Source organism: Coptis chinensis, chromosome 8 (assembly GCF_015680905.1).
Source record: "Coptis chinensis isolate HL-2020 chromosome 8, ASM1568090v1, whole genome shotgun sequence".
Taxonomy (NCBI): domain Eukaryota; kingdom Viridiplantae; phylum Streptophyta; class Magnoliopsida; order Ranunculales; family Ranunculaceae; genus Coptis; species Coptis chinensis.
The window spans coordinates 71,811,905-71,837,828 of record NC_141463.1 but is presented as its reverse complement, the minus strand read 5'-3'; the positions used below and the strand labels follow the sequence as shown (position 1 = coordinate 71,837,828).

At 35.6% G+C, this 25,924-nt stretch overlaps 1 protein-coding gene across 3 annotated transcripts in view; it reads right to left on the bottom strand.

Annotated features, from left to right (window-relative positions):
• The window catches only part of LOC147482813 (DNA polymerase epsilon catalytic subunit A-like), a 34,038-nt gene extending 11,530 nt beyond the window's left edge, over window positions 1-22,508 (bottom strand). For all 3 annotated transcript variants that reach the window (XR_015203527.1, XM_086575459.1, XM_086575460.1), the window contains exons 1-29: window positions 22,186-22,508; window positions 22,046-22,111; window positions 21,898-21,957; window positions 21,734-21,829; window positions 20,879-21,039; window positions 20,616-20,704; window positions 20,292-20,509; window positions 19,759-19,845; window positions 19,520-19,654; window positions 18,657-18,779; window positions 17,484-17,567; window positions 16,278-16,442; window positions 15,903-16,079; window positions 12,966-13,079; window positions 11,650-11,754; window positions 11,252-11,370; window positions 11,017-11,158; window positions 10,850-10,944; window positions 8,623-8,728; window positions 8,439-8,518; window positions 8,157-8,333; window positions 7,881-7,968; window positions 7,620-7,700; window positions 7,392-7,535; window positions 3,630-3,725; window positions 3,290-3,490; window positions 1,823-1,874; window positions 1,600-1,739; window positions 1,101-1,516 (exon numbers count right to left, since the gene is read on the bottom strand). Coding sequence is in view for 2 of the 3 variants with exons in the window: in XM_086575459.1 (XP_086431585.1) it covers window positions 1,101-1,516; window positions 1,600-1,739; window positions 1,823-1,874; window positions 3,290-3,490; window positions 3,630-3,725; window positions 7,392-7,535; window positions 7,620-7,700; window positions 7,881-7,968; window positions 8,157-8,333; window positions 8,439-8,518; window positions 8,623-8,728; window positions 10,850-10,944; window positions 11,017-11,158; window positions 11,252-11,370; window positions 11,650-11,754; window positions 12,966-13,079; window positions 15,903-16,079; window positions 16,278-16,442; window positions 17,484-17,567; window positions 18,657-18,779; window positions 19,520-19,654; window positions 19,759-19,845; window positions 20,292-20,509; window positions 20,616-20,704; window positions 20,879-21,039; window positions 21,734-21,829; window positions 21,898-21,957; window positions 22,046-22,111; window positions 22,186-22,344 (3,776 nt within the window). In the remaining variant the exon portion in view is untranslated. The remainder of the gene's footprint in view (window positions 1-1,100; window positions 1,517-1,599; window positions 1,740-1,822; window positions 1,875-3,289; window positions 3,491-3,629; window positions 3,726-7,391; window positions 7,536-7,619; window positions 7,701-7,880; window positions 7,969-8,156; window positions 8,334-8,438; window positions 8,519-8,622; window positions 8,729-10,849; window positions 10,945-11,016; window positions 11,159-11,251; window positions 11,371-11,649; window positions 11,755-12,965; window positions 13,080-15,902; window positions 16,080-16,277; window positions 16,443-17,483; window positions 17,568-18,656; window positions 18,780-19,519; window positions 19,655-19,758; window positions 19,846-20,291; window positions 20,510-20,615; window positions 20,705-20,878; window positions 21,040-21,733; window positions 21,830-21,897; window positions 21,958-22,045; window positions 22,112-22,185) is intronic.
• Between the last annotated feature and the right edge of the window lie 3,416 nt (window positions 22,509-25,924).

The window sequence follows — 25,924 nt, the reverse complement described above, 5'->3', positions numbered from 1 at the left end:
ATTCCAATAAATAACCAGAAAATCTTCTGAAACAATAGAAGTTCATGTCCACAAAAATTTAAATATAATGAACGCAAAGAGAACCATATTCAAACAGAAAAAGGTAAAGACTTTCACTATATCTTCAAAGCTCCATGGATCTACAATGCAAACAAACAAAGGAAGAGAAAGATCTCGCTTTTTTGCTTGGTGTGCTTCTTTGGAGCGTATTCTCACCATTAATAATCTTAGGAAGCGGAAAAAAAAAATTGTCATTAATTATTGTCAATTGTGTGGGAGGGATGAGGAATCGGTGAAATCATGTTCTTTTTAAGTGTCCTTTTTCCTGGAAAATTTGGTCTGCTTTCCATTTGGAGTCCAGATTGTCTTGGGAGACAGGTGGTGAGTTTGTTTGGTTCATGGCTTATCAGTTATCACAACTGTCTGCCACAGGAAGTAGTGCCTCAAGTTTTGCCATAAATCATAAATTTCCCAATCGTTCAAAGCCCTGTGTAGCCTTTGGTTCCAAGATATGACATTCGGAGATCTAACCATGCAATCCAAAATGGGTTTTCCTTTAAGCCCAGACAGACCAAACAAAAGAGGAAAAGTCGGGGAAAGGTATCCACCTTCTAACCACTGATACTCCCAAAAGAGAACCATGTTTTCCACTCCGAACTTGTATCTAATCCCTCTCAAGAAAATAAGAAGAACATACAGAATGGCTCTCCAAACCACACACCCATAAGGTCTAACCGCAGGACCACTCTCCCACCCAAAATGACATTCACCAAAAACAAAGTAATAGGCTTTATAATAGTGATTTAGTGCACCTACTGCTCCTTGGAAAGACCTCGGAAGTTGTTCCCACAAATATTGAGCTTGGACTCGTACATGGGTGGAGTGGTTTAAGGGTAGGGATTTAAGGGAGAGAGAGTTCTTCCCATCTTTCTAAGGTTTTACGCATGTCTGTTACTCGTCATCCTTGTAATCAGTATTCCTCCAATGATCTATAACAAATGCCACTTACCAACTAGCTGTGTCCCTTACAACAATCCAAATGAAGAGTTTGAAACGGTAATGAATAGTCAATTAACTAGATAGTGTATATACATATATACCTGTGCCTCTTTCTTTCCTCTCGAGTGTTTTTCCATTTTCTCTTCTTTAACTCAAGCCATCCCTGATAATCAACACTTCTGTCAATATTTTCTTTAGTAACAGCATTTCCAACAAATGGTGTGAGTGGTTGATGTAGTCTGTTATTAGCATCAGTTTGTTGTTGCGGGGGAACCATGCGACAAGATGCCTTGGCTGAAGGTCTCTCTTTGCTCATTTCATAACTACGAACAATAGGTCGAGGTCCAACAATAGAGACACCGTCTTTGCTTCTGAAGTCTTCTAGATCTTCAACAACACCTTTCTTCAACGGGCTGAACATGTCAACAAGTTTTCGCTGGCGAAATTTATCATCCTTCTCTCGCACCTTTTTATGCAACCATTCAGGATGAATTACTCTAGGGACAGGATTAGCAACCTGAAGAAGTACAGCTCATTTTTCAGAAAAGCAAAAAACAAGAACTGGCAGAATTTATTCGCAATTTGCTATATTTTTTGAACCTTTTGCATTGCTGCAGGAATAGTGATGATCTTTTGGATAGTTGAACTAAGTCTTTGCTTGTAATAAGACCAATCAATGATGGATCGAATCCCCATATCTGCTGAAATTTTGCACCACTTCCTTAAAAATGTTTTCATCTCTGCATGAGTCAGATGATACAACCCTTTTGTTCAATAAGCGAAACAAATTATATCAAAGTATGAACAAAAATAGATCTCATACCCGCGCTCTCAAAAATTGCAACTGGTATAGCACGTTCACTGACCGGGGTGCCCTGAATTCATGAAGAGAAAAAAAAAACATGTTATTTTTGTACTTACCCTTTAGGAAGACCGTCATAAGGAGAAGAACAACCTCACAAAAAGACAGCCTTAGATTCCTTTCCATTCACGTTTTATAAGGCGTATGTACAAGAGTCATGTATATACATCACAAGAGCTTTCTTTTTATCAGTAGAAAGACGACACATTTTTATTTTTATTTTTGCAAATGCATTTGTTATTATGAAGGATAAACCTTACACTAATAATAAAAGATCACCAAAGAAACAGTAGATCTTCAACATGCACCTTGCGCTCGTATAGTGATTAAACTTATAGACATACCACTACTTATTCTACATTTACAAATGGAAGCATTAAGAAGATAATTTACAATCATTTCTATGTTTTATTTGTTGATATAATAATTGCTAAGCCAAAAGTTAACAGTTCATTCTTTTTCTTCGGTCCAATAAGATACATACCAATGTAACATTCACACTCCATATTTTGAAAAAACAGCGTCAGGCACACCGACGCATCGATAATCGTGTTGGATACATGCTGAGGCAAACTATTGAGGTTACTTAGAATCCTAAGAGAAGTAAAAGAAGTGAACAACAACGAGACTACGAGAGAGATAAGAAAGATCTTATCTGTTTTAGCTAGTGAGATTTCAAAAAAAAGAGAAGAAAAATGGCTAAAAAAATATGATTCTCTCAATCTAAACCATGTGTCACTGAAAAACTTGAGTAATGTTTGGGTTCACATAAAGATGGCAATGATAAGATGGTCTTGAGAACAAAATAAATCACACATTTAAATGGATTAATAGGAGTTGGAACAGCTAGTCTGAAGAGAAAGTATTGACAGTCTTGTCCGCCTCTCTAAGTGCTTTCAAGATGTCATGTCAGACACTTCGTACCCGTGTTGGACACCATACAATATCCGTGTTAATGTGACTTAAATCTATACTCATAGGTATTTCCAGAGCTTAATCAATTTCATGGTATAGCAATCAAATAATTAAGCTTATGCTTCCTTGGAGCTTTGAGGGTATGTAACTTTCCATTGTCCAAAAATGCTGCCGGAATGGCTAAACTACCAGATCCTTCTTATAACTCACCATACCCTAACCCATTACCCTTAGATCTTTCAGCATCGTAATCCTCTAACCCCTTTACCTCCCTCTCCCCAATTTCTTCCTCCTCACCCCCTGCTCCAGAAACCGCTTGTGCTACAAGTTTCCAGCTTCCAAGTGAACTTTCATATAAAACTTCAGTGTTTAAACTTGCAACTATGCACCATAGGAGAAGTAACAGAAAAACTGAATTACATCGTACAGAAAGAGATACAAAACAAAGAAAGAGGAACAAACCACCATAAACTCATGCATACAGACACGGGCACATACCATATAATGACATACCTGTGGTTCACATGCAACAATATACTGGCATCGCAATCCTTTGTCTTTAACCATTGCACTACCAAGAAAATCAGCCAGTCTTCTTGCAGTGGTCACCGCACATGACTTCTGCTCCCCATAATCAGCTAAGGATTTGCTCATGGTGCTTGATTCTGATATGTAGTCAAGCAACTCACTATCAGCAACATCAATTCCTTGATTCTAGCAAAGAAATGTAAATTGTCAAAAGCCACCATAAATAAATGCCTCGACTATTATGCTACAGAAAATGACTGCAGTATTCAAAACAAAGACAGTGGAACCATGATAACGATCAAACAGTTGTGGAGTTGTGACATACATCGAGAAGATCCAGCCAGCGGTTAGCAACAGATGCAACTGCAGAATAGCATTCCTCTAAGGTTTTACCATGGAGAAATTTGTCAAAAACCTCAGCCTGTTAAAGACAAGTAGAGTTTATATTCAGTGACAACTCATCTGTAGTAAATACTTCAACATCTCATATAAATTGAAGTATGAGATGGTATGAGAGACTTAGAAGAACAAAATAGTAGAGTTATACAACATACTCATTACAGCATATACTGCCTCTAAATAGTACATGGAGATCTTCAATTCTTAACTGTTTGGTAACTGTTTTTGGGTGTCCCACATGCAATCTGTGCAAGGCCGGCTCAAGAGAATTTAAGTTCCAAGGGAAAAGTTGGGCCCTTCTTACTTTAAAGAAATAGTTGAAACTGGCCAGTTAAAATGTTCATATACTTGAATCACTAATGTGGATAAAATATACCAATTACCATAGATTTGCACACAATGAGAAAGTATAAGCTTTGACTGTAACTGATTATGTATAAATGATTATAAGAAAAAGGTTTGTAATCTTTCTTTCATAACTAGTGTTATTGATGTACCTACACCACATAAATGACACGGCAGAAACCTTCACACGAAATCTGAAGCAGATGTCGTTGTCTAGGACGAAAAATGCAAGATTGTCCCAGTTTAAATGACTATTGTTGATGGTAAATGAAGAGTAGATTACGATGTTGTAATCCCATTTGTTATCTACACAAAAAATTAAGTTTTGGAAATAATGGAAGAAGAAACAAAATATGTCTACTTGATTCAAATTAACGAAGATGTTCACCTGATTCATAGTAAGTGAAACAAACTCGAGAATGAAGGCACCCACAGTTAATTAGACGTGTTTGTTAAGAAAATAGGAAATATTCTCTCTCCAAATTTTCTTATAACTGATTTGAACAGTTTCTCTCTCATCAAATAGATGTGTTTGTTAGAGGTTGTGTTCATTCAAAACTTTCAATCTTGGTTAAACAGTTAGGTTTTTTTCGATAATCTAAATGGTTAGTTAAACTAGTATACCGTGTGACAGTGACGAACTCGTGAATCAACGTCAGAAAGTAGAGATAAGGAATTTTGATGCATTCTAGCCGTGTTGCATGGGTACGGGTACGAGTGTCGGGTTTGGACACGGGTACAGCGATTCAGACACAGCGAGGTTTGAAAATCAAGACACGGGGACACGGCTAACATTATAATTTATTTATTTTATTTTGTTTAATAAAGAAATTATTTTAATTCTAAAACATTGAATCTTGGAAAACACAAGGCTTAAGGCATTTGGATTTTGAATTATAAATGATAATGTTTGAAATTGTGGTCAGAAATTTGGTTGTATCCATAGGACAAAGCCCATTGGGCACTGAAAGTTTGAACCAATTATTAATTACTAGTTTGAAGCTAGTCCATATTATTTGTTTCAAGACTGGCCCACCCATTTCCACCCAACTTAAGTTGCTTACAGCAGCAACTTATCTACATCTTCTTCCTTTTGTCTTCCTTTTGTCTTCCTTTTGTCTTGCATAACCCTAGATTTAGCCGCCATAAAAAAACAAGGTAGAGAGAGAAGAATGAAGACCAAAGCAAGAGAATAACTTTGCGCAAGGGAGACTCTCCAATCAATATTCCTACCTCTCCTCTCTATTTCTCCTCTCTACCTCTCTGAAAAAAAAAAAAAAAATCCTCCTACTCAAATCACGAATTTGTATCATGTCGGTGTCGACACGACACGACACGGGACACAGAGGAAATATTGGCGTACCCATGCAACACAGCATTCTAGGGTTCTAAACCTTTGGTTTTAGTCTCGTATTGGTTTATGTATTACTAGGATTTTTAGAATACTCTTTGATTGCTATTTTGATGATTTTAGCAGTTATTTTCAGGTTTATTTATAATTCCGAAAATTAGGTATTTTAATTTCTAAACATGAATTAGAAGGCTAGCTTCTATATTCATAATTCTTTTAGTCTAAAATATATTGAGTTGTACGCCTTTGGCCATGGTTGGTTGATTAATAATAAACTACATTTGTGACAGAAGGTGTTTTCTCTTTGTGTGTGCATTTGTTTAATTAATTGCAGGGTTTCTTTTGTGATTCCCTTCTCAATTTTGTTTCAGGTCTGTCCGGTTGTCGCGCACAACCGTAGTGGCTCACAAACAACCAGTTCGTGATTCTTCGGCGTCACAACCATATCCCTATTTGCACACAAGTGCATCAGATTTGCAGGAGTGAAGAGAAGAAAATAGGGGAAGAAGAAGGTAGAGAGAAAATTGGTCCACTTTGGAGAGAAAGAGTTACAAAATCCAGTTCGCAAGACGGCGAGAGTGAAAGAAATTGAGGGAGGGAGAGGAAATGGAGAAGAAATGTGAGGCAGAAAGCAGTAAGACAATAAGACACATTAGTACAATATTTTTTATCACCCCTAGCGCAAGAGAACTCGCTTTGCTCGTTCTGGTTAATGCAATTTTTTATACGACGGAGTTGATTTTACGAATAATTGTTATCCTTAATCAAGAAACAACAAAACATTTGGCAGTTACCAAGAGGGAAATTTCCTTCATATAATAGAAAAGATAAAAGTGGTATGCATCTGAACCAAAAGCATGCACAAACCGTACTTGCAAATCCTGGCGTCCAGCGCATGATAACACATTTTGCAAGGGAGAAAAATAAAACAATTTAAATATTCATTGGTCCAACCATGTTAATCACTTACTAATCTCATCTTTCTATGCTTAAGTTGTAACTTAGTTCAATTAATCTAAATGTGTCTCAAATTATGAAATCAAATCAAATAAAAATCGCCATATCAAATTTGTCAGGTAACTTTGAAACTAAAATATGTTCCTGTCTTTTGGCCACATAACATTGCAATCTGGTCTGTACTTTATATACCCATATAATTATAAATTGTAGTCAAAACCAAGACAAGGAAACCAATTCGTTATACTTCATGCAAGCAAATTTTTACAATTAGCTAGAAAACCAATTCAATATACTAGAAAAGTGTACAACCTTTGGACATTTAAGCGAATTATGATCTTGTTTTATGCCTTCGAAAAAAAAAAATTGTTTTTCACTTGGTATTTTTCATCAATGAAATAGGTCTTACCAAAAAATAAATAAAGAAATAGGCCATTTTATTGTAATCACCATAAATTTTTTTTATGATCAAGTTAAAGAGATATTGTTTGAAAAATATAATTTTAAATGCAGAAAGGAATTATTGTTAGAAACAAAAATGCATTTTTATTTATCTAGTTGCAATTTCTTCAATAGAGAGGGCAAAACTATCTAAAGTCAAAGACAGCTAATGTTCATTCTTCTTTTTCTCTTTAGAGAGCAGTAAAGACGGTTCTCACTACACACTAGTCAGTGACCAAGCATCATAAACTAGTGCACAACATTTTAATGAAATGCCCATGAGAATGAGAAACCTTCACAATTACAAATAAAGATATGAATTAAAAAATAATAAAAACAAAATAAAATAAAAAATAATCCACTTGAACCATGTTGAGAACCACTTACTCTAAAAGCTCAAACTTGTAGAGGGAGGCTGCAACAATGTATATCAAGGGTCCAAGTGTCTAACACATGGTAAGGCACATATCACACCACAAACGTGAAGTGGACTCTGTTAACAGTCCACCTCAATGGGATCGCAGGTCACACACTTCCAACTCTTTAACAGGAAAGCTAAACAACAACACAGATGATTAGATGGACATATGGTACCTGGAAAACTTTAATGAGTTTCAGCTCCCCTCTACGTTTGATCTCAAAACCTTTCAGCTCTGCAAGGGTTCCATCATCGTTAAAAACGGCATACCTCTTCTTAATTAAAATCCCCTCTTCCTTTGAAGCTGGAAGAATCATTGCCTGAATTTTGGCCAAAAACAGTTTGAGTAACAATGTGGAAAACAAACATTCACGAATGAATTGTATTTTGATACCTCTGTTCACCTTATATGGTCCATCTACTTCAAACTCAATAGAGCATTCACTGTGGGTTGTATATGTCTTACTGACCGGATCACTAAGTGTCTGATTCAAGAAAAAAGAAAACAGAAGAAAAGGACGTTAAATGTGAGTTCTAATACTTTTCATGTACAACTAGATTGTTTCCAAACAATTAGCATACTAAACTAGCACTAATAATACTAATTATAGAGGACAAACAGAACTGTGTGTATACAGCACATTTGGATGTGGAAGCTCCCCTACCTGATATTGATCATTCGTATTGTTTCTGGCGACATCAACATTAAGCATAACACAAGGGTATGAGATAGTCAACTTCCTCTTCAAATCTCTGAAATATATGTTTCATAGGATGTTAGTGTTGCATAAATCAATCCGAAGGTTGAAACTGACATTATCAATAATGCCTGTGCAACTGCAAACCATGGAAAATAACTGCCTATCGACATCACCATCCCCTTCCATATTCCAAAGAACAGTCACCATCAAGTAGAATGTTAAATAACAATGTTTACTTACATTGTTTTAAACGTGAAGTTCTCTGGAAAAGATCCAGGAAGGGCACACCAGATACCATCTGTGTCCAATTCTAGTGGTCTGCCAATTTTCTCAACTAGTAAGCGAGCATTTTGAATAATTTTTGCTCCAGTATAGGTGACAACACCAGCCATTTCCATCGAATACCATCTTGCCCCCCTACAAAATGAAATAAAGTGCTTGCAAGATAACTAAAAAATACCAAAACTGTAAAACCAGGAGAATGTCACAGGAGAAATATTGAAAGGCGGTCACGGAGCTCACTTGCGCATGACATATCCATAAAAGGAATTAAGTATACATTTGTGAGCAAGCTGCAAAGAGTCATAGACAACTACCATATCCTGCAATTAAAAGAAAGACATCAGTCAATACCCAATCACAATACGTTCTGGTAACAATATACTACATCTGAATGGCTCATGGAATACTAATATAGCACACATACCTGTGCCTCCTGGATCTTCATAGAGTTTCCACTGGCCTTGGCATCTGCCAGTTTTCCCTTCCAGACCTTATTAAGTCCTTTATATTCATACCTTCTATCCCGGAAACTGAGATCAAAGCGCAGAAAGCACAATTTAGTATAGAAACCATCCAATAGTAAATTAGTAATGTGAACAATGTGTCCTACATAAACCGGTTTTCTATGCATTTGATAACAGAGACAGAAGTACAGAACTAAGGACTTCTGGTTATGCTATTAAATTCTTCCTATATTTTAATATTGGCTCCCATCAAAATATATCCAATCACTGAGGCACTCTGGATGCCTACTTCTTTGATTTACTCCAGCACAGTAGGTTAGAATTAAAGCTAAGTTCGGTTCGAAGAAACCTAATTCCTGGAAAGTGGAGAGAAATAATAAAGTGTCAAGGTCGTGTTGTTTTTAGTACGAAGAGGTCAAGTTCATCACCATGAATCAAGGAGTTAAAAGGAAAATCAACTTCCTTTCTAAACTCCTAGATGCAGGGAAATAAGGCCATCTCTACTCCCTGAAACAGCATTATCTCTCTCTTAAAATATTGTCATCCCGAAAAAGAACAATAGGATGTCTCTCCTAATTTCTATCTTGTTCTTCCAATTTCCAGGAATTCAGTTCATGATCATGAACCAAACATTAAAAAAACAAAATCAGTCAAAAGTCCTACCACTCCTACCTAGTAGCCTATCCTGGGTATTATGGGAAGATTCAACTAGAGAAGTTGTAATGGAAATAAGTGAACTTAATTTTTCCAAGACCAATTGGTTAGTCAATGCATCAAAACCGAGTAAATTGTAGCAATGGACAGGACCCTAAAAAATAACAGTGGTGGCATAGCAATGAAAACAAATCTTGCTGCAAAGAATCACTAGGCCCAGTTTGCTGTTTAAAAAAGAATTTGATAAATGTATAACAATGAAAGTAGTTATGGGAAAACAAGGGCTGTTTGCTTGTGCGTGCGTGAGAGAGAGGTCATACGGGCTTATGGAGAATGAACAGAGAAAGCATATTGATGAATCAACAATACCCTGCAACTATACCTAGGAGTCTCAGACTAAACAAAAAAGTTTGTTTTTCAACTGACCTCTGTGACCTGGCTACATCTAAAGGAAGCACAATGTTAATTTACTCAATACTTAACAAAAGTAGCTTAGCAATTATTCGTCTATACTCTATAGCTTAGTAGTCTTTAATAATTAAACTGTTCCAATGGCATCTAAGCGAACTAATTCCAAAAGAAAATAATAATTTAAAAAAAAATAGTCAATGTATTCAGTGAATCCTCAAACACTTGTAAATATATGCACTACAAACTCATGAGATGAGATTCAATTATCTTATATCGGAAGGGGAATTCCTATCTATAAGGGGATTAAGGACGTTTGATTTGTTGAATGTTCACATTAAAAGCATCCAGCACAAGTGAAATATTCCACTGTTCGCTGCAATGGAACTATATTCGCTAACTCAGCTATACAGACCCCTAATAATTTATCCTTAGGATTAACGACCTAAAATTACAATGAGCTTTGCTTAAAGTTCATATAAATACAACGAACTTCTAATGTTTTCTAAAACTATAACGTACTTTTTATTTTGTTTATGTTCATACATGCTTATGTGGCTGTTAAAAAAAAACCATATATCTTTATTGCCAACAAATCCCCTAAACCATGAGCTGGACTCAAATGAAGGGATGTTGAAATTATGTTTACTGAAGTTCAATCCGGATTTTGGCATTTTCGAGATGAGTTGGAAATATGAAATTTTAGTTTGACTCCAGCTCACTGTTTAGGAGATTAACACGTTGGCAAGAAAGATTTGGGGATTTCTTTAACAGCTACATAAGCATGCCATTTGTTCAATTTGACGGAACGTATGAATAGAAACGAAATCAAATGTACGTTGTATTTTCGGAAAAAATTAGATGTTTGTTGTATTTATGTGAACTGTTTGCAAAGTTCATTGTATTTTTAGGTCATTAACTCTGAATCTTTGTTATATTCCTTTCATCAAGAAAAGAACTCGCTTTATGCTTTTCGGTAAACCCACTATTCATAAAGCCAATAGTTCACCAACTAAATAACAATTAAACTCTTTAGTTGGACACAAGAGACCAACAAGATGATAAGTATATTGTTCTTCATGTGTAAACTTACAGGTATGGATTATTTGAAACCAAGTAACTGACCTGCGAACGGTGTCAACATAGAAAGGATTTTCTCGCATGCATATCCCTGCTTCACGAAGCTCAGTAACAGGCTTGTCAAGTACTCTTTTATAGGCCTATTTCACGTAACGAGAAGAGCACATCAGATTTCATGATGATAGTAGTCATGATAAATGTGAAAAATATACCTTTTGGCAGTACTTCCTTAGACGATCTTTGAGTTTCGTTTGCTGCTCTGTTTTAGGAAGGTCCAGAAAAGATTTTGACCATTGACCATCTACTCTATCAACTAGCTCTGACTCAATCTGCCGCTTCAAATGATAATAGTCACTGATATATTGGGAGCAAGTAAATGTTCAAGAAAGACACGTTAGAAGTCTATATCTAGAATAACCAAAAGGACACAAAGAGAACAAAATACACCTTTTCTTTGCCATAAACATTTCTCCTCGCCAAACCCACTCAAGCTTGCGTAAACAAGTTTTCCCAGGGCGATTGAAATCACAGGCAGTGCAGACCTCATCAGAAACTATTGATGGCGGCTGTAATTGAGAGTGAAAACACCATCAATACACAATACTGTGAATGGGGAGATAATTTCTAAACAGAACACAAAAAGAAAAAATCCATGACTAGCAAACTTGAAACTAATACTACAGAATAGAGGAAAATCAGAATTAACCTCTTGCATCATTTTACAATACAACTGGAAACAACTATGTAGACAAGCAAGATCCAGCAATGATTAGGGAGTCGAGAAGACATATTGAAAATAGTGTTTATACATTTTACAATAAAGAGTATAAGTAGGCCAAAAGTACCTGCAACCTGTTAGTTAAAATGATATTGGGATACATTGCGGCAACATCAAGATGATATATAAGTGGGCATTCCTCACGCACTGGTTCATCTCTCAAACTTATAAGCTGCAATCATAAAGAAAAATTACAAAATAACAAAGATTAGATGCTTTTGTTGGTATATATGATGCACGGATTGCACAGCAGATAAAATAGATATGGACCCAATGCTAAGGCTACAAACTACGCAGTAAGAGAAGAAAATAAAGGAAAGGAATTTAAATGTCACAAGCATAGATGTAATGATCCATCCCATATTGACATGTCAATATTGTCCCCACTTCGGCACCTTAACCCGGGCCCATAGCTTTGCCTCGTCATAAGTGTGGGATTTTCTCAAAAGGCCTCGACATTAGTAAGTGGCAGATAATTACTACATATACATGATCTCAAACAGTTTCCTAACCTATATGGGACAAAAACCTTAGTGCTACAATAACCTCCAATGGGATAGGTGCTTCCAACATTCCCCATCGGAATACTTCGTAGAATAGCAAAGTCTTGCCACCTTAGGAATGAGTTGTCCTCAGAGTCCTCGACATTAAAAGTTAATAAATTTTTAGTATATACCCATGATCTAGGACAGTTTTCTAACATATGTGAGACTAAAACTTGGCACTACAATCACCTTTGAGGGGAACATAACCCTACATGTCATGCCCATGGGGTGACAATAGTTACAGAAGAAGCCAGATTTCAAAGATCAAAACCATTAACATAGAAAACATAATTCGCATAAATGATTAATGCTTGATAATAATTGACCAAGTCTATTCTATCATTCAACGACACTAACAGGTTGTTCATACAGTAAAATTTATTATAGCTAATGTGAGAGAAAAGAGAGTATGGCTTAATTAGTTTTGGCCTTCTCTCACACTTTTTATATATGAAAAATAGTTGGTTTACAATATTTTTTTTTTATCGGTAAGTATAATTTTATTAATATAACTAAAGATAGATACATAAGGATGAGATATTCTCCATTAACATATGCATAGAAAAGGAAAGAAAAAACATAAAGTAGTTGGTTTATAATAATTCCTCCCCGAAAGGGGGGGGAAGGGAAGTGACCCACCTATCTAATGTCTCACTTAGAATCTAACACATACCAATATACCATCAATCATAGTATATAGTCATACCTACGTGTGCCTACCTACCAATATATGTGACTCTTTGTTAGAGTGGGTTTATATATATTACCGAAAATAAGGAGTAGGAAGCATCTTATCACTGATCCATAATTTAAGCATAACCGAAAAAGTAAAAATTACCTTTTCCATTATGGCATTCTTAACATCATCGTAGTTGGAGACTGATTCAACGTCCATCTTACCCTCGACTTTGATGGCATACTGCAGATCTCGATCAAGGTTATTGATTAATTGCTGGATAAGAAAGAAATAGTTGGTAAGAACTCTTAAAATTGTATCCATCGAACATCAAAAAAATTTAAAGCATCAATGGAAACAAGACAACCAAACATCTTCACTAACGGACTTGCAGAGTGCCATAAAACGACCATCTACATAGTAGTAGTAAGGTTTTGACTTGCAAAAATATTGGTTGTTGAGATCAAATCTAATACTATCTAGATGTGGATTGGGATTCATTATCTGGCCTACGCTTCTAAAAATATCTAAGTGATCACATTTGTTCAAGTGACCTAAGCGAAAAGCAGTCGCTTAAGCGAGAATTTATGAATACAATCTGTATTTTTTATATATGTTCTAAGCATTTGATTAGTTGTCTTTACCTATTTTAAAGATATTTAGCAACTTTAAAGGTATTTAGCTAGTATTCAAAATATTTAACTATGTTGACATTCTGACAGTAAGTTGGTGAGTGGGCTATTCTAGCGACATGGAGGTGATGTCGATGTTTAGGTGGCAACCTCATTGATGATACAGAGCCACTGAGCCATGTTAGGCTAGAGCCAATAATGGCTCCCTATTCGACTGTCTTTCGGGGGCAATGACAATAGCCTTTGGGACCATATGCAAGAATATTTTATTAATAAATAATAAAGTTGATGAGTTTGTAAAAGAATCCCTTTTATGAGTTTAAGAGGAGGATTGGATGAAGTGCATTGCATACCCAGCTTCGTTCAGACAAGGAAGAATTCGTATATAAATTTCTAGGGCTCTCTACTCATCACCAATTGATTATAAGTTGGAACCCCATAACATTTCAGATGGTATCAGAGCAGGCAATCTCATTAGGCCCAAAGGGCCCGTTTACATCACGTCACCCAAGTGTGTTGTCCACGTGTTAGGTTCAATTAATGTCACACGCGTGAGGGCGTTTTGAGATGTTTAGTTTAGTCCCACATGCTATGGGTAAACCGTTGCAGTGTACTATATAAGTTCCTTGGGCTATCCACTCGTCACCAATTGGTTATAAGTTAGACGCCCTAAAAGTTTGAGAAGGTTCACAATACAAAAGCTAGAAAACAATAATGAGATAATTAATATTATAATTAAAACATATGAAGACAGTGCTTAAATGCCACAGTTTTAGCAGGTTAAACGTCATATTAAAATACCATAAAATTACCTATGGGTGGAACTTTCGAATTTCTATGACCAAAAACCAGGTGGTCTAACTTTTAAGACCAGTTAAATGGTAATCTACAATTTTTGTTACTGAAAACCAAACTAACTAAGGAGAGCCGGGTAAGACTAACTCAAGGAGTGTAAATTCACACTCTTTTCCATTTTTTTTTTTTTTTTTATTTTGTGCAGTTGATAAGTCCTCATTCATGCTGCAAGTTTGTGCCAATCCCTTTAACCAAGATACCAAATCCGGCCTGTAGGTTTCAATCGATACCTCACCAACTAAGAACCTCTTTCCAAAGACCTATGTTGCATGGGTACACCAAAATTCCCTGTGTATCATGTGTCATGTCGTAACGACACCGACACCGACACCGATACAATACAGATTCGTGGTCGGAGTCGGAGGGAAAAAAAAAACTTATTCGAAGAGATTGAGAGGAGAAATAGAGAGGAGGTAGGAATATTGACTGGTGAGTCTCCCTTGCGCAAATTTTCTTCTTTTTCTTTGGTCTCCATTCTTCTCTTTCTCTATCTTGCTTGGTCATGGCGGCTGTATAACCAGATCCAAGGTTTTGGAAAATAGAATGAAGACGATCTACTTAAGTTGCTGATGTTAGACAACTTAAAATGAGTTGAAATAACAAATGGGCCAGTCTTGAAACAAAAATGTGGGGCTGGGCTTTTCTAGAATGGGTGTTTAAACCTCTAACTAGTAATAACTGCTAATTGTTTCAAACTTTCAAAGCCCAATGGGCCTTGTCATGTCATGTGGATATAGCTTAATTTCTAGGTACAATTTCAAACACCATCATTATAGAATCCAACTACCTTAAGCCTTTAACAATGTGTTTTTCAAGATTCAATATTTTAGAATTAAAATAATTTCTTTTTAGAAAAATTATAATATTAGCCATGTCCCCGTGTCCTGATTTTGCCGTGTCCAAATTGTTGTACCCGTGTCCAAACTCGACACTCGTACCCATACCCATACAACACAGCCAAAGACCCTTTAAAAGTTTGCAATCAAAGAATAAGTGGGACAGAGTGCACCGGTATTAAAGGCCACCACCACAAGATTGGCCATTTGCCTATATCAGTGTCTATCACGAAGGAAACTCTATAGATTCCTATTTTCCTGTGTAATAAGCAGTAAGCAATACATACATGTAGAAACTAGAAACAATGTTAGAAGACACGTGTAGATTTGAAGAATGATGCATTAGAATGTATGGGGAATAGAGAGAAATCACTTTTATTTTATTTTATTGAGAAGAAGACCACTTTTATTTGATCAAGGAAGTGAATGGGGTATTCAAACTTCTTATTGAAATATGAAAAGGTTTAATGGCGGCAAAAATGGAGAAGAGAAAGGAGTGAATTATGCACCGTTTTAAATTTTGAAAAAAGGGTATTTTTGAGAAAAAAAACAGTAATAAAACACTGCATTGCGATAATATATAACTGGACCCCTTGGTTAGTCTGGTTTTTGGTAACAAAAATTGTATATTACCATTTGACCGGTCCTAAAAGTTAGACCACCTTGTTTTCGGTAGTAGAAATTCGAAAGTTCAGCTCATAGATAATTTTCCATTAAAGTACAACACATGGGTGTCAGTGTACTTATAGATACAGAAAAGCAGGTAAGGAGATCACCTCATAGGCAGATCGATCAAGCTGAAACTTAGTGGGAAGATCAGATCTGAAAACACCACTTTCGAGGCATTCGACATGGCCACCTATATATGTCTCACTCTCCAAAAGGTGACTATTATGGAACTTCTCCAGATCAGCTTGGTACTTGTTAGGACAGATAACATTTGCCTTGTATGCCTACAAATGTATGAAAAGAAAATTGTATATGATGTACTACAAGATAAGCACAACTGTATGAAGCGGGATAGTTAAAAGGCTTTGTTTGTAAAGCACCAACTAGACAAAGTATATAAAGTAAATCACCAAAGTTTCGAGACATGCTGGACCAAAAAAAGAAATTCAAATGTAAACATAACAATTCCAAAAAAAACCCACCTGAACCATGAGAAGCATTTCGCAGAGGGTACCGCTTCCTTTGCGCAAAACTTCATCTGGTGGCATAGGGATGATAGTTGCAAGAGAGAAAATGAATGGATGGACATATGTCATATACAGATAATATGTTGACACGGCATCTGATACAGAATAAGAAGCCATCGTCTGAAATGACAATTTCAAAACAACATGAAACAATGCTTAGAAACAAATCACCAAAGTCGACCAAACTGTTGAACTGTTAAATCTAGTAAGCATGAGATTGACTGCCAATGATTCCAGATGTAAACAAAAACAAAAATTGAACCAAAGGACTTCAAAAGATTATCAAAGAACTGTTTACGAAAGTGAAAGCTGCCAAGCATTGAAATCAGCATGTACTTAAAGTATACAAACAGCTCTATCTGAAAAGAGCCACCGCGTTTACTTTTAGACTCAGCAAAAAAGGTTTTGACTACAAAGTTGCCTAAGCATCTTATAAGGAAAAAAGGCCAGAATAGTGAACTACCTTCTTTCTCTTATTAAAAAATAGTGTCATTTTTAGCAGTTCATTTAGAAGAAGAATGTATATAAGAGAGACCCGAAAGCAATGTTATCAGGAGATAGAAGGGACTGTTTACTATCCTTACAGACCCTTAGCTAATGAGTTAGCAGCTTGTTTAGTTCCTTAGAAGTATCAGAGCCACCTTCAATGACAACCAATGAAAGATATATAGTTGTCATATAGAGAAAGCATGCAATAAGGACTTGGCAGATATGAAACAGACAGAGCCTCAAGTCCTTAGTTAAAAATACATTTATCATTAAAGCTTAAAATGGAATGTCAAAAAAAAACCGTTGTTTCAGAATAAGGTCCTTGGAGAAGCTTCAGGATGAGCCAAGTCTAACAGTTGTTAGTAATAATTATTTACTACTGCGCATTTAAAGTGCTGCCAGCCACAAATAAGGAGTGGTTTAGGAGCTGCAATCAAGAATTAACCTCATTTTCCCTTCCTATGTCAGTACAGCGTTCCTCTTTCAAATGCGCAAGTTAGTATTCTCCTGTAATTGTCATTACTATATCACTATTATCTTAATATCTTTTCATCAATATTTCAATTTGGGGTAACAGACACTTTAGTGATTACAGGGTAAAGATAGACTATAATCCAGATTATGAGGGTTGTATTCATGTTTGATTCCATTATAACCTAATTCCATACTTACCTGTGGTTGTTCTTTTGCAAAACGAACCATATCCTCAGGATTCACCTCCAGTGGATCATAACCCAACTTGGTCTTCGTGACCGCCTGAAAGAAGAGCAAGAGAAGGTGAACCAAGTACATATGGAAGCGGGTAATCACAGTGTTAGGAGGATAACCTATGACATTTATATGCAAAAGCAGCACCAGAAATTAATAAATTTCTTATGATCATAAATAATACAGCTAAACAAAGTAAATAGCCTTTACCGGTTTATACATAATATAGGTACACTAAGATGATGTTAGGCTCGACTTCTGCATCAACTTATAACAAAAGGTGTCCCCCTCCTAAGCTAACAATACATAATTATGAACTCCCTTCAAATTCGAAGCCTTCATTTACACCAAACAAGTAGTTTAGTGTTTTTATATTCTCTGCCACTATCGAACTTCTATTTTCCTAAGTGACATAACTATTCTTTGTTCAATGACCAAACAATCTCAGTTTATGTGGAGGCCAACAGACCATGGCCCATGGGGAATTGGGGAATTGGGGATCATATGTGATCATGGTACACAAATCCCTATTTTAGTACTACGATCCGACAGGTTTATATTTTCAAACGCATGCATTTTAGTGGAGTACTCTATCATCTAGAGTTAACTAAGTTGTTACTCCATCTCCCTTTCTGCAACTTTGGGCTTTCGTGGAGCCATTGCAAATTGGATTTCAGTACGTGCAACATCCTCGCATGGTGATTCTTCATCAGTTTTCAATCAAGGCTTAAACTTGACAAGGTAGCTCTTGTTTGGTTATCAAATACTTGAAATCAATTTCTAGGAATCTCAAATTGACTGATGTTAAAATTTGGTCAAATCATCAAAAAGTTCTGGTAAAAACTTATGGGGCAACTAAAAAGTTGAAATGGTTACATCTGCATGTCTCTACACGACCTAATGCAACAAAAAAAATATATTACTTAACTATTTTATAACCAATCTGTCAATATTTATACAACTTAAAATCACAAAAGAAAATGTGTTTTGTTTTCCATAAGTTATGTCATTGTAGAGCAAAACAGAATGAGGGAAGCTACAAAACAATACAAATAAATCAGCAAATGAATGAAACCAAACGTTCTTGCATTTGAAATTAGATCATCTAATAGAAGATTGAGCTTATCCTATTCCCACCTTCAGACCCTGGCTCCCTTGAGGGAGATAGCTATCACGCTTGACCCAAGCAAAACAATCCAGATGACAAGCAAATTTAGCACGACACTCATTCTGATTTTGGTCACAATGGAATCCTACTTCCTGTGAGGGCCAAAACAAAACAAAACTTACAACAGGAACCTGAAAATGATGAGGTGATAATCAAAAAGAAAAGTGTTTCAATGTAATCATTAATCAATCAATGGAGAAAGAAACTGGCTCTTGTCAACAAATAGAAAAAATAATATCCTGTTCTGATGGAATGCAAGACTGAAGAAGTGAACAACTTTGTAGAATAGAAACCCAACACAAGAAAATTTCAGAAGTTTCATTTATAAAGGGGAGCAGTTACGTTGATCTGTATTCCTGAAATTTCAGAAAAAACTTTTTGTCTGGGAAACAGTTCCAACCTGAAGCTCTGGCTCAAATGAAAATCTTGGACATTGATAGATCTTGTGGGATTATATATCAACTAGATTGATAAATAAAACAAAGGTAACTAAATTCCAACCACTTAATTTTTTAGGGTATACAGACATGACTGGGGACAGGATAAACGTAAACTAGCAAAGGATCCACGCAGCTAACAAACTCCATATCACCTACCAACATCTGGAACTGTATGGTACCCTAGTAGGAGGAATACGATAGCAGGAAAACAACATTCAAGAATTTACTCTAGGCATGTTTGAGGGGTGGATATGGTAAAAATAACTACATAATAAAATTACAAAAATACAAAAGCCAAAAAAGAAAGCAACTCAAAACGTTTAACATCTAAGTCAGAAATATGCTAGATGTGACTAATAAATACACATCGTAGAGAGAAAAAAGCTACATACATCATTCATCACCATCCCATGATGAGCCGCTCTAGTTTCAAGAAAAGGCCAGTCAAAGAAATCACCATTGTAGGTCACATAAATACCAGGTTTCACCTCCCGCATATGCGCAAACCAATGTCTAAGGAGTTCTTCCTGCATATACAAGATTGTAAAGCAATATAATTAAGTCTGAACAAACATGACGAAATCTTAAACAATCTACCTGACTTTCACTTTGAAAATTATAAATACGATACCTCATTTTTTACATTTTTCACTTTGAAATAGCCTTCAAACTCTGGTTTTGGTGTATATTCCAAATCTTCTATATCCTCCCATACACACTGGAAACATGCAACAATCAAACAGACCAAAAATGAGTGCAATCTCCTTTCATATGCAAAAGAAGTAAAGGAGGACAACAATTAACAATCATATAGTGCAATCTCCTTTCATATGCAAAAGAAGTAAAGGAGGACAACAATTAACAATCATATACCTATGTGATTTGTGTTGTTTATTTTAATAGATCAGTTAACTGAGCATTCTCCTATAGTAAGATATCACCTCGTTTAAGGAAGTCTGGCTCTTCCATTGACACCGTGATCTTAAATGAGCCAATTGATTGGCTATACAATGTAGACAATGGAAAGCACTAGTGAATCTTAAGAAGCCTGATCTCCACACCAAATATATTTCCAATCAGTACTTTCTACTACTACTGTTGAACCTAGTTTCATTGGACACATGAATAGCAATGCTTAAAATATAAAATTATACGAACATGCACCTCTCTGTTAATTATCAAGTAACCTTGTCCATCTACCATATAAGAAATCATCATAATTGAATCAATCTCTGCGTCAGGAAACTTCAATGGCAATTTTGTTGTTTCTATGTCAAATGCACAAACATGAACTTCAGCGCGTTGCAAAAGATCGGTCCTCTTCTCTAAGATAACACCAGTACTGGATACACTAACATCATACCATTGCCCACACCTTAAATCTGCAACCAAAGAAAATTTCCATAATTACAACAAAAGAGACAAACAGGTAAATTAGAGATAACATACAAAAGCTCATCACACTAGTAAATGTGGCAATGAAATCACCATTGTCAATGGCAAAGCGGACATGAAAGGGAACGTCGTACTCGCGGAGGTCAACGATGCACTCTATAAAATCCTGATGTCTTTGATTACTGTAGTTCATCATAATAACACATGAACAAACTCAGAACACATAAATGGCATAGATACCAACCCTAGCAACAATGGTGACAGACTAAAAGGTTCTGATATTTGTAGCAATTTAAACAAAAAAATGAAAGCCAACAACTATAATGACATGTTCACGGAGACATGTATCTGGATACCTTTTCCCGGTTAATATGGATTCATATGCTTCTGCAGTATCAATCTTTTCCTGGTTGCGTTGAACAACTGGCAGCAGATCATTTCTCACGAGCATTAATTGTTGGACGGTATCAAATGATATCTTTAAATAAGATTTCTGTAAGCCAGAGAGATGGTTTTTCTGCCAAAAAAGAAATGTCGTCAAAATCATTTTAATGCAACCATAAAGTTGCACCAACATAGTCAGACATTTAAGATCATAGTTTTAGCTGAAATATGTTAACAATATTAAACAAACGGTTCAGCATGAGCTGACTGTTGATATAATCAGTAGAAAGAATCATTAATAGACAGTATAAATGACAAGCATATCTTCTTCAGCAACAAGAAATGACACTTTTTGATGTTTGTACTAAACAATCTGGTGAGAATCCCCCTATGTGTCAAGTGTCTTAATGTTCCTCTTCTCTTGATTTCAGTAAGCATTCTACTTGTCCAAAAAACAAAATTTAAACAATTCACTTAAGAATAGAAAAGGAATGCCATACAAGGTGAAGAAGCTGAAACCCTCCCTCTCCTCTTCGCTTCTGGCCTATGACATTAGGTAGGAGGGTAGGTCATATACATGCTTAATACCCTCCTCCTGATTGTACCACATTTTATGTTATTAACTATTCTTATACCATGTAATTCTAAAAATGAAGAAAAACAAATAAAAATTTAATACCATTTGCTTCCGTTCATTGCAACAGTATTTCCAATGTCATATTCATAGAGTCCTTAAACACAACCTAAACTCTAGCACTTCCAAAATCCTATTCTCAAACAGATTCAATGTATTTACAATTCTCAAAACATAAAAACTAGTACCATACCAGATTCAAATCCTCCTTCCGTGTCAACTCAATATCCGCAATCTGACCTTCGTAACGTCTTTTCAAATATGTCTCAACCCCCATTTCAGTTCCATCCTACCCAAAAAAAACATTAATAACCAAAAAAAAACTACTAAAACCCACAATTCCAATAATATCCATACCTTTGTCGCCGCATAAAAGTAAGGCTTAAACCTATACTTACACTTAAAATTTGATCCATCCTACAATAAATAAAAATAAACAAACTTATCAATCGTTGCAACTGCGCAAAAAAATAAATAAATAAATAAAAAAAATTACAAACTTTACCTGAGTAACAAAGTAAAGATCCACACAACTATAAACCCTCCTCGTATCTTGATCTTCCCATGATGACTGCATATATTAAATATAAAATTAGATGATATTGAGAAGTTTGAAATGGAAATTAAAGTGTTGTATGGACTTACGGAAGAAAAAGTGAGTAACCATCCGAGACGTTTATCTCCTTGGGAGAAAATGTCAAACCCAAATTTAGCTTCACGTTCTTCTTCTGCAGTTCGGAACAGTTTTTGTTTTTTAGGGTTTCGGTAATCTCTTTTTTGGTCTCTCCAGTTTTTATTCATCATTTCTTTCTTTCTTTGATCAAAAGTTTCGAACGAATGAAAACAAATATAAATTGGATTTGGGGTATTTAAGGTGACGTCAGTGTCGAGAGAGAGAAATAATAAAAGGGTTTGCCGCTCGAATTAGGTTTTGTTATTGCATTTTCCCGCTCTTTCTATTCTCATTCCTCACTCTCCACTCCAGACAAGGGTGATAATTTGGCCCTCTTGCGCTCAACCCGCCCCGACCCGGCTCTCAAAAGTTGGTCCTCACTCCTCATATGTTCTGAAACATGAGCCCAGCCCTCATATGTTTTATTGTTATTTTACATTTTATTTATATATTATACTCTAATTATCTAAATTGTATAAAAAAAATCACTAAATTAGTTTTTAATATGAGATAAATTATAACATAACATATGCGTTTTTTGTAATTGATTAAATAATAGGTATATAAGTCATACATAAAAGCAAATCCAACCTAACAACATAGTTAAGTATGAAAAATATAGATGTTTTAAGAGTATCATCTCTTCTACCATCTCTATATATTTTTTTGTTTTTCTAAAGGTATAGGAATTAGTTTTGTATATTTAGTTAAAATTGATATACACAATTAAAATATAATAAGAATAAATAAAAAATCACAAAAATAAAAATAAATTAGTAAAGTATAATTAGACCCGGCCCTCATTTGGCCCTAAAAAATGAGGGTCGAGGAGCGGGTTAAGGGCTTGAGTTTTCATGCTTGACCCTACTCGACCCAGCCCTCAATACAAAATAGGGGCGGGCTGATCCTGCCCTCAATTATGAGGGCTTTTATGGTTTGAGACCGGGCCAGGCTAGCCCAACCCAACCTTTTTATCACTCCTGTCTCCAATAGGGGTGCAATGGGTTTGTGTCATTTCATATCCGGGTCACGTGTGTTAGGAGAGCAAACCCAAACCCGACCCAATTAGTAGTCATATGAGTTTGTCAAACCCAAACCCAACCCCGCATATATATATATATATATATCTACTTAACAAAACAGCTCGACAAACACAGCTCGGTTTTTGACTCGCGGCTGGAATTCGATTTCAGGGGTATAAAACGAGGGCCATCATTCTGTCATGTGGATTATGAATTAATTAAATGTCTTAATTGTGAAAACCCTTTGTAGTGAAAACCCTTGGTTCTCACTTTTGCTACTTCTCCCCAGCCGGTTGGATTAAATATTAATTACCACTCTTAATTATGGAACCCGAACAAAGAGAAAATCTTTTTGAACTTCCAACCAATTTAACCACTCTAATTACTACTACAAAAATGGTCATTAACCACGGTTGGTTAAATGGTATATACCACTCTTTTTCCAATAACAGTGGCTAATAGTCATTTACTACGGTACAGTTTGCATTTCCAATTTAGGTGCAAGCAAATACCACTGTTTACGGTATACAGTAGTATTTAATATGCCATATACCACGGTAATCACCTAATATCGGTAGTTTGTTTTTGGGTATTCATATACCCCACTGTTTCTCGAAAAAAGGTGGTTTATGTTTTTCGAAAAATCATAACTACCGCGGATAAAAGGGTTTCCAAAATAACTCGCTAGAAAAACAAAAAAACAAAATTAAAAATAGGGCAAAAACGATTGAAAATAAATGTTGAAACTATGTCAATATTTGAAAGAAATTCTATGCGATGAAACTCCCTCTTTTCAATTGTCAAAAGGGTTTCTGCTCTATCTCCATCTTAGATTTCTTCAAGTTGCGTTCTTCATTTCGGACAAAGTTGATCTATCTCTCTCTGGATACAGATGCAAGGTTGGTCTTTTCAAGAAAGTAAGTTGATGTTTGGGTTAATTTAATTTCTTAAACTTTACTGAATAAATGCAAGGTCGCCCTTTTCTTGTAATTAGGTTCTTGTTATATAAAACAAAATATGGACATGAATGTGTAAGAAAAGAAAAGAACCAAATGAGTTAAGGTGTGGAAGAAAATGAAGGAATATGCATCGGATGGGGGACAAAGAAAAATAATGTCTTTACTCTTTAAAACTGCTTTAAAAAATATTAAATTAAATTGGAACCAAATTTCTTGATTTAGTACTTAATAAAATTTTGAACAGTGTGTGTGTGTTAAGCATAATAATGAATTCTCATATTGGAAGTTTCAATGGGTAGACCGTTGCGTTTAGTTCCTCCTACTTATGCTCCTCCTCTAGTCTTCTCTCATGGTAATAAATTTCATGATCAAACTTTCTGCACCATATGTGATGGACGATATTATGTTAGAAGTGTTCCAGAGATGCGTCAGATGAGTTGTGTGGCATCATGTTATGGTTGGTTAATTTTGGAGAGTTGTTACTCAACACAATGTTATCTCTTCAATCCCGTCTGTTTAAACAAAATTCGATGTTGGCGTTTACATATCCCCCAAGTGATCCCAAATGTGTTGTGATGCTCGTTAGCAAGAAGAGAAACTCGATTACCTTTTGTAAGATTGGGGATGACAAGTGGATTGAACAAGAGTTGGTTGAGTTTAAGTCAAAAAAGAGAACCCGTATACCTATAAAGTATCTTGGAAGTGTCATAAGTTGCAAAGGAAAGTTATACCTATTTTCTTTTGATGGAATAGTTGTTATTGAGGTTAATGATGTTTTTGCTTCTATTAGTGCTAGTGGAAAGAAGAGGATTAACTGTTCTATACCAGAGGCCGTTCGCAAGGTTCATTTAAATTTGTCAAGAGAATTATTTCAAACACTAGACATTTTCAAATTAGAGTTGTCTACAATGGATTGGGTGAAGGTTGGAAACCTAGGTGACCGGATTTTCTTGTTAAGTACTAACTCTACTACATCACTCTCTGCAACTGAATTAGGAGTGAAAGGAAATTGAGTGTATGATTTGAACAAGAAATTAATATTTCCCTCCATTTGTAGGGTAAACCAAAGCTGTATTATCAATTACTTTCAATATTGTTTTTCGTGCTATCTAATTCTAGTTTTTTGTTACTGTTGTTGTTGCTGTTCTTAAATGTATCTAAGTGCTTTTCATCTCTTGAAAGTTTAAGTCCCCTTTGACTTGTAAATGTTGTGAAGTTTAGTTGGTATAACTTGAACACTTAATAATCGGAAAAAAAAAAGTGAGCTAAATCATCTTTTTTCCTCGATGAATTTGATCCCCGTTCGAAGACATATATTCAGATGCTTAACATGTTTTAATGATGGTCGAGGGGAAGTGTGTTGCTAGTGGCGGATCTTGGAGTAGTAATGCGTAAAAGAACATGCTCTTGGGAGGTGACCCATAATTGCGAACACGTACTACAAATATGTTTACTCTTGTTAACAATCAAAATGTAAATTAATTTAAAACTAAAAGGAACAAAGTTGAAATAATGAGCTTGGTAAAATACAAAAAGTTCTTACATATCAGTATATCATCACGTAAAAACAAGATTCTCAGTTCATTTTTAAGCTTTCTCGTAATGTTTGGAGTATAGTGCTTGTACTTCTGATTAGCTCTCGATGGTATATACAAATAGCTATCTTTTGCTATAGTTAAACTAAGTTATTTCCTCCAGTTTTGTTCATATTGTTGGAATGAGCTCCCTTG